General features: G+C 32.1%; 1 protein-coding gene and 1 long non-coding RNA gene across 4 annotated transcripts in view; one reads left to right on the top strand and one right to left on the bottom strand.

Annotated features, from left to right (window-relative positions):
* The window catches only part of LOC139525400 (solute carrier family 22 member 4-like), a 91,100-nt gene that overhangs the window by 5,713 nt on the left and 70,148 nt on the right, over positions 1-15,239 (top strand). Inside the window, exons 6-9 of one of the 2 annotated variants that reach the window (XM_071320718.1) lie at positions 197-279; positions 760-877; positions 3,120-3,192; positions 4,528-4,823. In XM_071320718.1, the coding sequence (XP_071176819.1) occupies positions 197-279; positions 760-877; positions 3,120-3,192; positions 4,528-4,713 (460 nt within the window). In that variant the 3' untranslated portion in view covers positions 4,714-4,823. Of the gene's footprint in view, positions 1-196; positions 280-759; positions 878-3,119; positions 3,193-4,527; positions 4,824-15,239 lie in introns of those variants that run through there. The other variant, XM_071320720.1, reaches the window with a different exon arrangement.
* On the bottom strand, positions 7,761-10,675 carry LOC139522314 (uncharacterized). 2 transcript variants are annotated; one of them, XR_011664381.1, is made up of 3 exons: positions 10,455-10,675; positions 8,441-8,519; positions 7,761-7,879 (listed from the first exon to the last, which is right to left on the bottom strand). It is a non-coding gene; the product is annotated as an uncharacterized lncRNA (long non-coding RNA). The 2 variants fall into 2 exon arrangements; XR_011664382.1 differs by lacking the exon at positions 10,455-10,675 and adding an exon at positions 8,668-8,728.

Below are 15,239 nucleotides of genomic sequence, written 5' to 3' on the forward strand. Positions count from 1 at the left end.
GAATGAAACGCCTTTAAAATAAGTTTTTATATGTTTGAAATGGAATATGTAGTCTGCTTTTAATCCGATTACTGGTCTTGCACAAGAGTTCTGGCAAACATTTTCAACTCTTCATACCAAACATTTGCAAATGATATCTTATGTTTCAAAATGTACATCAAAGTAAAATGTTTTCTTGTATTGTATCTACTTTTAGTATTGGACGTAAGTGGACAACATTCATGTTCTTTCTATTTGTTGCTGCTACTGGTACCACCGTAGGTATCGTACAGACTATTGGTAAGCGTAAAACATGCTGTCATCAAAATTATAGAAAATTTGAAACCCACACTGAAACGTTTGTCAAAATATTGTTTTCTTTTAACTAAGAAAGCATAATTCTCAAACTCGAATCTTTCTTTATATATCACTTTGAAGGAACTGATTTATTCAAAAGTAGAGAAACACTTATCAATCTTTTTTATTTCACATACTGAATATGTTATAAACATTTACTTAACATATTAATGTGCACCTCATATTAGATTAATTACGTACGTAAAATATACACAGAATTAAGTTTGTTCAAAATGCTTGTTTTTAATCATTTTAAACAAATATAAGGTTTATTTCAATTTGAGTCCTCAATGCTCTTTAGTTAAGATTTTAACTTTTACGATTCGAACGTTACTACTGAGTCTTTTGAAGACAAAACGCGCGTTTGGCGTAAATAAAGTTTAATCCGTTTATCTATAATGTCTCTGTTTATACTTTTTGTAGCTACACAATATAAGTTTGGTTTAATAAATGGTTTTGCTTTGGCATCCAAGCTAGGCGTTGGAGCAGGCTGGGCATGTCTTATGCTCCTTACTACAGAATCCTATCCAACAGTTGTCAGGTAAACACTATGCTAATTTAATAAAAACATATAACACGTACTTGTTTTACTACAAGATAAAGTTAAGGTGGCATTGTGTCATTTGCATTCAGGAATTTAGGTTGCTCTTTTGTGTACCCTTCTTAAGTGAATGTATCTGAACAGTGTGTTTGGACAACATATACAGTATCAACTGAACATACTTTTCCAAACAGAGGGATGCATTGGGTATATATTCTAATTGGCCTTAGTTTTTTTTAAATCAAAAAGAGTCAACGGTCTTGATACAATCATATTCAAACTCATTTCTGAATATTAAATAAAAGTAATTTAGATAACTGTGTATGAAGAGATCTTGAGCAGTGTCAGAAAGGGGTGAAAGTTCTAAAAAGGCTATCATTATCCCTCTGGGCCAGGCCTGAATACTGCCAAGCCACCTAAAAGTTTACGTTTTATAAACATAAAATACGGTGTCCAACATAATGCAATTATCCCGGCTTATCAGGAAACTTGGTGTGTTACCAGGGCCGGAATACAAGTACGAGCCCATTGATATCCCCTGTGAACCAAAAACGCAGATAAGAATGGTAGTCAATATTGTTATCATGTTATCAAACTAATGATTGTTTCTGTATATTCTTGTCATCATAACCTTAATTAAATGAATAAAGTACTAAGATGAAGCTATGTAAAAAAAAAAAAATTTGTTACTGTTAATTAGATGCATGAAAATTTTGACGCAGCGATATCTGGTTTTGATTACTGTATATCAAATATTTACAACTGACATCTATAAGAATAACATATGCCTTCCTATACATCATATGAATTGAAATATTATGCAATCTTGTGTCCGTTTGAATATGAAAATTGTTTTTTTTAAAATTGACGTTTTCATTAAAAAAAAATAAAAAAAAATAAACCAATGTTAATGGCCTTCGGCTGTAATCTGGTTTCGTCGGGTTGTTGTCTCTTAGACACATTCCCAATTTCTTTCTCAATTTTTCTCAATGCCTGGTTATAAACATATGAGGCTGAGCAAATTTGATGTTTTTCCGACATAGTGGGTATTAGTTTCGGTTTGTGCCCTTTGAACTTAAGGACGCTTAACTATGGCAACAGAATACGCATGCTCGAAAATCCTTTCTGTGATTGGACAAAATGCTGTCATGGTGGGTGATTTGGTTGTGTTTGAAAAAACGTCTCGTTAATTATATTGTGATGGAAAGCAAGTGAAAAACTATAAATATTTGACTAGATCTTACAAAGATTTATATTTTTATTAAAATAATTGTTTCTCCAATAGCTCTTTGCATCTGTGACAGCTGTTTATTCGGGACAATTATATAGATTTTAATGTAAACTTTGTTGTACGAAAGTACATGACTTTTAGAACGCACCTACGCATGTGAGATTTCCACGGGGTTTTGGTGAATGTAAACAGAAAGATACGAGGACCGAAAATACTGAACACAAACGTTATTTAAATAGTATCTTTGTGCTTCTGAAGGTTATCCAAATGATAGTTTTAAACATTTACTCAAATTTAAATACGTCGGATATCTTTTTTAAAGATAGTTCTTGTTTTCCCTCGATACGAACTATTGCCCTCGGATTCACCTCGAGTAATATTTGTTATATCAAGTACAGTCAACATACAATTACCCTCATGACACGCCAATCACTACGTTGCATATTATGAATATCATACCTTGGTTTCCACGTTACATGTTAGACATAATGAACTTGTTTCTCATTTTTAAGGTCACATGTATTAAACATTGGACTAGTTTCCAACATTACATAAGTTAATATGTAATAATAACAAATTGACTGTAAATAAAAAGGTTCACATATATTACAGGGCTTTCATTCAGTTTACCTAGAAAAAATCTTTTAAGAATAATTATATAATATACAAGAAAATGAATGCAACTAAATACAGTTTAGAAACAAAATCTAAGCAAATATCTCAATAGATAATAATTTTGAAAATCCATATAGTACATAAATATGGTTTTTTTTTAAATTCCTATCAAATTCTTTTTCATTTCAAATTGGAAACAATTTTGATCTCATATTATATCTAATTATCATCATCTTCAATTGAAATCCTAGCTCAACAAGAAATTTCTCCGGCAAAAGTTTATTGAAAAAAATCATTAAAGTGCAGTATTTTGTTATTGCAATTACAATGATAATTTTCATATAACTACAGAATGATTTTCCCCTAGATAATCATGTTTTATTAATATATCGACAGAAACATAGGATATGGTATACATAATACAGTTGCACGTATTGGTGCAATGGTTGCACCCCAGATAGTCTATGTGGTATGTATACATTTATCGATAGAAACAAGGGAACACACGCCGTTGTAAATGAAAAAGTCTTTATAGGTAAACTAGCGATAAACAGATTATCATTTGTCATCTCAACTCGATTGCTTTTCTCACTTTCACCGTACCGGCTCAAGCGATAATCAATATCGTTGATATAACCAACGATAGCCTATAAATATCAAGGTTATCACAATGCCAGAGGGCGAATACAAGCACAGAAAGAACCAGTGAGACTGAGTGTATTTTGTAAACATCAGAAAAGCAAGTAAACAGATGTTTCTAATGGTAATTTTGTGTGCGGTATATTGTCAGATTGTACATGTAATACAAAAAATCTCCATAAGAACAGAGCCCGTATGCATAATAATTTTAATAGTTTGTCGAAATGAAGATTCTATCATGCTTTTATCAAAAATATATTAAGAGTATGGGTCACAACACTTTGTATTAAAGTAGTTACTGTATCTGAATTATCTCCCCCTATTTGGCAAATTTGATTTTTTTTTTTATCAAACACAAATAAGGTCATCAAAAGTGTTACAAATAAATTATATACTACTCTCAAAATTTGCACATTTCATCAAAGATCTAGACCAACGTTATTTGCTACTTCAAAATCCAACATGGAGGAAGACACCCGTGCATCTTTCAATCGCAACCTTTATATATCTTATGACATGCAGAAAATTCCGTCCTTTCGGGACAAATCTCAAGTTAAGTAGCTTTATACATATGGACCTAGGTCGTTATCTAGTCAAATTTTAATTTCGATTACTAGTAACACAGATGGCAACTCGTTATTGAATCCTATAGTGTAATCTAGAAAACAAAATGTAGCAATATTATTATGTTAAGTTTTTTATATATTTGTTCATGCATAGAACAGGATGCTAAGAAAAAAACCCTGTTAAGCTTTTTTTTTTTAATTAATTATATATGACCCAATGATAATGAAACACTAAAGATACTTCCTAAATCCTCAAAACAAGTCGGAGGCAAAAGGAAAACGCAAGACAACACGCACTAAATAATGAGCACAAACAAATCATAACAAAGTAAACAAAACAAAATGTGTACACAATAATAAAAACAAAACGAAATAAAATAAAACGAAACAAAACAAAACAAAACAAAACAAAACAAAAAACTCGTACATATACAATTCAAACCAAGTAAAAAAAGTCACCCAATAAATCGAAAAACAATAACAAACGCTGGACACTTAGAAACTGATTATTTTACTGTAACACCTTACCAGACTATCTTCTCAGTAAATTAACCAATGTATTACCATGTAACATAAATGAAGATTTTTTTCTTCTCCAGAGTCAAAACACAACTGGAGTTATGTATTTCTTGTGTGGTGGTTTGATGCTTCTGTCTGCAGTTTGTGTTGCGTGTGTTCCTGATACAAAAGAGAGAGTTTTGAGTGATACCATGGAGACCAGTAAACAAAAACATGCTGTTAATGGGAAGGACAATGAAGCATTTGAGAAATCATCTTATCTGTGATATATTGTCGAACCACTACAGAGACATCAAGATGTCAAAACAATTTGAAGACTTTTGGGGTTATATTCAAGAATATTAATAGGGTTCTCAAATAAATACTTTCATATCAACTGAACCTTAATGTATGTCAACGAGTGAAATTCATTGTTGAAGGCCACAAGGTGAACTATACATGTAGTTCCTACTTCTAAGCCAACCAGTCTCTGATGGAGAAATGTCTCATTGGCAATTATACCACATCTTCTTCTTTATATGGATTCTCTTAATTTTCAATTTTATTTATACTCTTGGTGTAATTTTAAGAGACAGAACAGATACATGTAGATATAATTAAGAAGATTGGTAGCAAGTTGTTTTTTTAATTGTTGTAGTACATTTACTTAGTCTTAGAAAATTTGCTTGTAAAATCTTAAAGAACTGGTATTAAGTTTCTTAAAGCTTAATTGTTATTTGTAAAAGCAAAAGGAGATGAAAACAGTGTAATGAGTCATTCATAACACATAAGTCGAATAAACTCACCATAGAAAGCAGGATTAAATTGTTTATTTACGCCAGACGCGCGTTTCGTCTGAAAAAGACTTATCAGTGATGCTCGAATCCAAAAAAGATAAAAGGGCCAAATAAAGTACGAAGTTGAAGAGCATTGAGGACAAAAATTCCTGAAAGTTTTGCCAAATACAGCTTAGGTAATCTTTTCCCGAGGTAGAAAAGCCTTAGTATTTCAAACATTCAAAAGTTTTGTACACTGTTAATTTATAAATATGACCATATCAATGATAATCCATAAACGAAATGAATACAGATACTGACAACACCATGACAAACGGGATAACGACAAAAGACAAGCAACATACTACAAAATATAACACAGCATAGAATGAGCAATACCGTTTCAGTTGATCTAGATGGTTAGCAGATCATGCTCGATGTTTGACACCCGTCGTGTTTCTTCATTATTATTAGTCGATAACTGAAACAAGTGATTAGGTATTCTAATGCAACAACGTTTGTAACGTTCATTTTGATTGGATACCGTTTCAGTTGATCTAGATGGTTAGAAGATCATGCTCGATGTTTGACACCCGTCGTGTTTCTCCATTATTATTAGTCGATAACTAAAACAAGTGATTAGGCATTGTGTTATAACGGATTGGTTATTTACTCTTAATTAACATGAAAATTGTATGTAATGTAAAATGAGATAGTTGTGCACATTACCATCGAAAATATTGATGCTACAGGAATATGTTCTGAACGGACGTACAAACAACCAAAAGGTAAAGTAGTGTTCCTCCTCCTTCTTACTAGTGGTCTTTTCAATCACCGTTTCATCAATTTTAGATTAGTTAGTGTGTGTGGTTAAAAAAAAAGGGGGGGGGGGTTAAAACCAATGTTTTGTAAACTGATAAACTCTTATACTTGATCGTTTCAGTGAAGAACTTGAGGCAGTGAAAGGATAAATGATAGTTTCCTATGATTGGTTCTCAAGATGAAAATTCATTTGAACATAATCAAGTATGATTGATGAAATGTGTAAACGATGACAAAATAAAACGACTGCATATTAAAAGAATATTAGGATTTTCTCTGACAATGACGGTGTGATTAACATTGAAATGATAAAATTGAGAAAGGAAATGGTGAATATGTCAAAGCGACAACCACCCGACCATAGAGCAAACAACAGCCGAAGGCAACCAATGGGTCTTCAATGTAGCGAGAATTCCCGCACCCGTAGGTGTCCTTCAGCTGGCCCCTAAAATATGCATAATAGTACAGTGATAATGGACGTCATACTAAACTCCGAATTATACACAAGAAACTAAAATTTTAAAATCATACAAGACTAACAAAGGCCAGAGGCTCCTGACTTGGGACAGGCGCAAAATTGCGGCGGGGTTAAACATGTTTATGAGATCTCAACCCTCCCCCTATACCTCTAGCCAATGTAGAAAAGTAAAACAATAACAATACGCACATTAAAATTCAGTTAAAGAGAAGTCCGAGTCTGATGTCAAAAGATGTAACAAAAGAAAACCTATATGCTCCTAGTGCTCCTATCGGCATTTGACATGTCAATTGATTGTCAAAGTTCAGTCACAGATAACTTACGCCTTGTCATATTCTTAGTTGACATAATTGTTTTTCTTAAATAAGTCAGACATTATTGTTGAATAAACTGAATGTGACTTTTTCCCTTTGTAATACTGGTTATTTCAAGTATTTCTGTCACGTTTTGTCATAATCAGTTCAATAGTTTGAGAAAAATCTAGTATAATGAAAGACGATTCCTACAGCGATTCGAGCAAAATTTCTTCGACAAATCCAAACCAAGCCGCTTCAAGATAGAATATAGTGTGGACCAATAAATGATCAAATATTTGTCTTATCTGCCTACAAACAGTTGAATATGATACTCAAGATGATTTTAGGAAGATAAATACCTCTAATGGACCTCTTTGTCTTCTTTATAAGGTCTCTTTTGGTCAATTTATACCTCTCATTTCCTCAAAATTTCAACTTTTCAGGCCAATAAGTAAAAATAATGGGGTAACTTTCATTCATTTATGATAGAAATGTTATCAGAAATGAGTAATTGAAGTATGTTAGCAGAATGAACAATCCATATACAAGTTATCTGTTTCCAAGGAGGTTTAAATAAGTCCTTACATCAAAATTAAATTTACGCGCGTTCCAAAGAGGGACATAAAAGGCTTCTCTTTTAGTGAATAATTTGTCGTAAAAGCATTAAAAATAATTTCATTAACTTAATAAAGAACACCTAAATGTCAAATAAACTTAATGCAATTTTTTCCCCTCCAATTGCAAGTTATTTCAAGCATAACTGTCAAGTTTTGTCTCAGTCAGAACTATAGTTTCAGAGAAAATCACTATAATGTAAGGCCATATCCTACAGCAATTTCAGTCCAATTTCTTCGAAAAATCTTAATTTCAGTGTATCATTATAAAATGCAGTGTTGACTAATATCTGATCATAAACTCATGATATATGCATTCAAACAATTAAATAGAATACAAAAGACAACTTTAAGATGATAAACAATTTTATTGCACCTTTTAGAGTTCATTTGAAGGTCTGTTTTGGTCTGTTTTGGTCCATTTTCCCTCCTTCCTTCCTTTTTCATCAAAACTTGATATCTTTTGTCTAAAAAATAAAACAAATGTGATTATTTTCCCACAAAAATGAAATAAATGTAATGTTAAATCAATAATTAAAGTGTTTTAGCTGAAAGAACTGTCTCTATAAATGTTAACAGTCTACACGGAAGTTTCTATAAGCCCTTATGTGTAACTTGAGTTTTTGGTATGTTCCCCTAGTGTGAGAAATAACGGTTCCCTTTCAGTCAATCATTTATTGCTACTGGTATCAAAGTCTTTTTATTTACTCATAACAGTATATTTCTAATAGATTTACACAAAAAGTCCACTTTCTTGTATTTTACATTAGAAAATGGGGAGAAAGAGTAATAAAAAATACCTCAAAATGTTTTTAAAAAGGGTTATGTCCCTTGGAATGCTGGTACAAAAAATAATTGGTAAGAATTATAAAGTTTAAGTATGTGAGACTGGATTCTGATGTGTATAAATCCAGGACAAATAAGTGTTTAGATGAGTTATTGTCTGTGCAAAATGTAGACGGCACAATAGCAAATTGTAAACTTTTGCGGCCAAAACAAAAAAAAACATGATGATAGTTGATACATACTTTAATGCTGAAGTGTCATCTGCAGACCAATTCACATATAAGATTTTTCAACAGAATGTTCTTCAGAACATGGTTAACACTGAAATAAAAAATTCACATGTTGTATAAACAAAACAAAAACTGTAAGGGTAATTTAAAATTCAACACACTAATCTAAATACAGCTTCGTCTGTCCACCCATTTGACTAAGAAAACACCCGTAAACCCCCATTTCAATGCAATTTTACCTCAAACGAACTTTCTGTGTCTAAATCCATTCCGAATAGTCCATGTTTACAATGTATGATCATGTATGAACTGGTTTATTAATAACTTTTAAAAATGAAAGTACAATAGGGTCACGAGTGCACATTTAGTTTCCCTAAATCAAGGCCGTAACTAGGCATCTTATTTTAGTGAGGCAAAATAATTGAGCCGAGCGAAGCGAGGCGAAATTTTTTTTTGAAGGGTATGAAATGAATGGTGGAAAATCCTGCATTCTAGGAATTTTTAGTGAGTTTGATAATGTTTTGAATTTGAACACTTTTTATATAATTTTTCATATTTTAAGACTTTTACGCACACCAAATTTTTAACAACTTTATTTAAATTTATATGTAAGATAATCATCCAGACATCAATGATTTGAGTCTGCTGCCAGAACATAGAACAAACATCGATTCAGTAGAGTTTGCTAAATTTTTCTATTGCCGGTTCAGTCAAATCGTTTCAGAATCATAATTTGGTCTGCTGATATCCTTATCGCGATGAACATGGAGCATGGCAAGACCGCACAATCTCTCGCCACTCATGCATGCTCTTTTCCAAGTTTTCAATCGGTCAGTCAGGGCAGTCTGTGTTTCTAATGGTAGCACAATCATTATCATCAACACAATGATCAATGTCTTCTTCCAATTCCTTCTCCATCATCAATTCGGTAGCAGCATCGGTAGTAACAGTTTTGTTTGCAAAAGGAATTAAGCTTTCCTGTAAGCACCATCATACAGTCGCAGTTACAAAATATTAAACTCGCTTTTATGCTGACAAAGAGTAGACAAATTAGGGATAGAATGAGATAAGATACATGTATATGATTCTATCTATAGAGTAAGTATATATGATATGGGTACAGGGGAATTGGAATGGAGTTTTTTATGTTTGCATGTAGGTCCGTAGGTCCGTAATTTCAAATTATTTCTGGAAATAGTTGGTGGTATTTTAGTTCCAGAATCTATAAATTTAGGGGTTAGGGGTTGGGGGTGTCCGTTTTCGAAACCCCGAATATAAAGAAACGAAATTCCGTAGTCCCGAATAAGTAAAGACAAAACCCTGTGTTAAAGGTTCTGCCATTCCTCAATAATATCAAATTGGAATATGAAATATTCTTTCAATTTTTAAGGTTAAAGAAACATGGATAAAAACTAATCTATGCATGTTTCATATTATTTATATTTTATTTATCTGTAAAGAGAAATATTAAAGTACTGCCCCTTGCGATGCCCAGTGCTTGATTTGTCAAAAGTTGGTGAAACGGAGAAATGAATATGCAGACAGGACTGCCCCCTTCCGAAGACCAGTACTTGATTTGTCAGTCTACTTACCGTTTTTTGGATTGTTCTAATGAAGTTACATGCACTATTAACAAAATAAACTAGTTTACTAGAATTATTCCTTCTTTACCTTCAGTGTCGCTTTTCCTTTTTCTGCAAGAGCCTGTTTTTTTAACTAGAGATCCATGATGACTATTGTTACTAGGCTAATGTAATCGAGAAACATCACCCGTTGAGATGATGAGTTATATATCCAGGAAGAAAAGTTTAAAAGGAATGATGACAAGTTATAGAAATTAAGGTTGAGACAGAACAACAAATGACCATTACATATGTATAAAAAAAAAATCAGTGTCGAATTTTTAGTGAGGCAATTGCCTCACTTGCCTCAAGGGTAGTTACGGCCTTGTAAATAGGTGTAATACCACCATTGATTTTTCCCTATTAGTCTTTGTTAAATTGTAAAAAAATCGTACAGTATTTACCTTTATTTCAACCAAAGAAATACTTTGCATGTGTAAAGTTCAATCTTTTCCTTACAGTGATACAGTGAAAATTTCACACTACATTTCATTGCATATAAGAAAGTAACCACCGCCGAGGGTAGACAACCCAATTTTTACACTGTTATTTACTGGTTACCTGCTTTGGTAACCATGTAACCTTAACGTTCCAAAATATTTTATAAGACCATCAAATAAAAAAAGAATGATGCTTTCAGACACCCAACATACATATTTACGACTCAGAAAAATTTAAGTGCATTGAAATGCAGGGTTAATTTTCTACAACTGTCAAATTCAAGGGAATATTTTTTTAGGCCTACTTATCTTTGTTTCAAATAAAGAAATATTTGGCATGAGTAAAGTTTTATCCTGTCCAGTACTATAGAAAAAAAATCACATAACATTTCATTGTATTACAGACTAGGGGAATAGCTCTGGTAGCATGGATGGAGACGATAACATACGGACACATGAAAAGACACAGCTTTCATTTTCTACATTTTAATCAGACAAAGATGACGTCACAAACATAAATACAAAATACTGATAAAAGGGGAACAACTCTCTCTCACATACAGAAACATAATCTGACCATACATACTGATATATAACATCCCGCCCCCAAAACAAAAATTTACTAAATTTTTACAATGGTCAATATGTTTATGTGTTATAAAAAAATACAGTATATAATAATTTCCAAAATTGAAAGTTTACATGAATAAAGTTAATCTCTCGACACTCTAGTAACCATTTTAAAACAAACGTATCAACGCTGCAAAACCGAAAGTCTGGCATCTCGGACTCCTCCCTCGGATGACCTTATGCACGCATTACTCTCACACAAACAATTACAGTGATACACACATTAATGGCATTTCCTACTAGACAAGCTGATATCATTATAAAAAGCTGAATACACATTTGATAATATCATCAGAGACCTTAAACTCTTAAATTTAATAAGGTTTTATTTATGATAAATATCACACCGCTAAATGATAAACACGTTCACATTAGCTTAAATTCGAAGTAAACAAATAACGTAGATCAAAATTAACATGAAAAGTATCTGGATTCATAAAATCAACATATATAGTTAAAGATAAAATGTTCTTGTACAGAATAAATTCATCCGGGTTTCTTTAAAATATGTCTTCTTGGAACTCTTTAAAACCATGGCGATACAGTTATCACCAAAATGCAGTAAATCTAATTACGTTTTATAACAGTTAATGTAGGTTACGGCGGAATGGACACAACAGCAATACAGTCAACATTACGCATTACACATCACACGTGTAGTTCAACGGGTTAATCTGGGTCAACATCAATAAACAGTAAAATTGGCTCTTCTGGTGAAATCGGAACTTGAGTATGGATGGCGATACAGTTATCAACGATACAAATTGAATAATGTCAAATGAAAATAGCATATAATAAATGTATAAACAGGATCCAAACGAATGTTACAGAAATAAAATGCATGATCATGATGCAATGAGATATATCTCACGTGCTTCAGGTTTAAAACGGGATACAGGTAGTCGACATTCATCACAAATCACAAAGACAGTACGTATACAAGACGAGACATGGTCTGTTCTTCCTTCCAAAAAAATCAATTTAAATGTTGGTATTAATAAACGTCCAGATATAAATTTTCAAAAACAATTAAAAGTGTTCAGCATCATGGCGGTATGACAGGATCCATCAGGAACAGTCGGTCAATTTCACAAGTAAAAATATCCAAAATCCATTGAAAAACAAAATCCAAAATATGTATAAATCATTATTCACGATCGTTTAGGTCACTCCACCATATTACAGACTAGGGGAATAGCTCTGGTAGCATGGATGGAGACGATAACATACGGACACATGAAAAGACACAGCTTTCATTTTCTACATTTTAATCAGACAAAGATGACGTCACAAACATAAATACAAAATACTGATAAAAGGGGAACAACTCTCTCTCACATACAGAAACATAATCTGACCATACATACTGATATATAACAATTGCATAAAAGAAAATAACCATCACTGGAAGTTAACCAATCACATTTCTCTCCTTATTTTATCTGTGTACAAGGTTTAGTCACTATGTAACCTCAAGATTACAAAATATTCTATAGAAATCCCAAATAAAAACATAATGGTGCTTATAAATACCCAAGACATAAGTTTATGACTCAGAAAAGTTTTACTGCAATAAAATGTAGGATTAATTACCTACAACTGTCAAGGTCAAGGGAATATTTTTTTTCGACCTATTTTCGTATACAACCGGATGTGACGTACCATGATCTGGTGGTATTACACCTAAAGTGATTAAGATTATGACAAAAGCTTGACTGCTGTACCCTTATTTTTTTTAAATATTTTTACCTTTTATGTCTTAGTTTTGTTCACGCATTGTTTTTAAAATAATAGAATTTTTATGCGACCGTCATACCAGTGAGAAGTTTAGTTAGATAAAAATCTATGTGTAATCCACCATTTTCTACATATGAATATGCCTGTACCAAGTCAGAAATATAACAGTTACCAAAACTACTCAACTAGTTAATCATAAGGAAAATTAGTGAAATGTATGGAGATATATACATCATTGCACGCGCGCTTCACATAAAAAGATACCTTGATTCAGAAGAAAAGTTGAAATTGAAAACAAAATAAATTTTTGGGTCGAGAATTTTACGGTTTAACTCATATTGGGTTGAAAATTGGACTACCGACTCAGAAACTGTCCTCACATTACATGTATATAGACTTTTGTTTAGTCTGTGAGTTGACTGGCCCAGTCAACACATCAATAAACTATTGAAAAAATGCATTTAATCCTAAAATACATTCTCGTTTTGTTAAAATAATTGTAAGACAAAGGTGTTCCTGGTGAAAATAATTACATAAATCTCAACAATTGTATCGGAATCTGAAGGTTACCATAATTATATTGCATATATATATTTGTGATTTGCTTATGCATATAAGTTTTTTTAACAATATGATCTGTTTTATCATGCGAAAATTATTACTCTAAACATAATATCCAAATATTTCTTTAATACTTTTTTCTCTCGAATAAACACGTGCATTTTAAGAGGCTGCACGTAATCCTATTCGACTTATTTTCCGTTAAGTGAATATTTTATCATGTTGATGTATAATATTTTGTTAAAGTACTTCCCTGTATATTTGCATTTATTCAATCTGATTATCTATTCATGACTTACTCGTTTTGACCATGAACTATTTGAATTAATCATATTCAATGTTAAAAGTACAGTAAATGGGTCAGTATGCGAAATTGATTTTCCATAGGCGGTAATGGAAATATATTTTTCTGTATCTCAGTCCATATTATAAACTTACGATTTGTATGATGGGTTGTTTCGAAGCTGAGACATTTTCACATATGTAATCTGGAATTCGAAATTACGTAAATTAGCACACCCAAAAATCCTTTTTTGTTACGGCTCCTCATGGTAAAAAAAACCATTTTTTTACACAAGAAGTTCTTTGATATTTTAATACTTTGTATACAATTAATAACTCCATAGCTTAAATACACATTTATTCATTGGTCCTTTTCTTTCCAAATCAACACACATATTTAAGATTAGTCACTTGCAGTGGTAAGAATAGAAACATGTCCAGTATTACTACACAGAGATTTTTTGTTTACGCACAACTTTTGTATTCCTCAATTTGAGGCGCATTAGGGATATTGACTCAAAATAGACGACATAATGGGAGTTTTTCAAAACATTTTACTGTTCAGAAAGAAAAAAAGAGACGTTGATCATCGGTCACGTTGGATATACAACTGTACGTCATGCCTTAATCTTATATACATAATTTTATATATATCATTTTATATGAGTCTTCAGCATGTTTAAACTGAAACACGCCATCTTACAATAAATAATCGGTTTTTTTTTTTAAATTTCCGGTTAAAATCCCACTTTCAAATCTTTAGTTATATAAAATTATGCAATTACATGAAAGTCTCCAATACAGACAATCATTTTAACATAATAAGCAAGGTCGAAGATCTGCATTGATCCTTTTAAGACATACATCTATATAGACACATACATGTACCAAAGATGAAAATACTAAAATACAGTTTTAATTTCAGAAATTCTTTTTTAGTCAGTTAGTAAATTGAAATTATTAAGTAGTCCATCCGAATTGACAGTCCTTTTTATATATGTGTTCCTTTTTAAAAATCTTTTATTTTATCTCATGTGCCTTATGGTTGTTGGAATGATTGAATTATGACTGTATTTTACATTACAAAGTTCTGGCAACTATATAAGATTAAAAGAGACGTGGTGCTATTGCAAATTTGACATCTATCCACTAGAGTTCAAGTGATGAACATAAAGCAGTTATATGTCACCATACGATCTTCGATATCATTGTGTATTCAATTGCCAGATATAACTGATAACTTGTTGATATGGCAATGTGGTGTGAGTCAACGAGACAACTCTCCATCCAAATAACAATTTATAAAAGTAAACCATTATAGGTCAACGTACGGCCTATACACGGAGCCTTGGCTCACACCAAACAACAAGCTATAAAGGGCCCCAAAATTACTCGTGTAAAACCATTCAAACGGGAAGACCAACGGTCTAGTCTATATAAAAAAACGAGGAACGACAAACACGTATAAATTACATAATCAATCGACAACTACTGTACATCAGATTCCTGACTTAGGACTGGTGTAAAGCACATATACTG

Source organism: Mytilus edulis, chromosome 5 (genome assembly GCF_963676685.1).
Source record: "Mytilus edulis chromosome 5, xbMytEdul2.2, whole genome shotgun sequence".
NCBI classification, from domain to species: domain Eukaryota; kingdom Metazoa; phylum Mollusca; class Bivalvia; order Mytilida; family Mytilidae; genus Mytilus; species Mytilus edulis.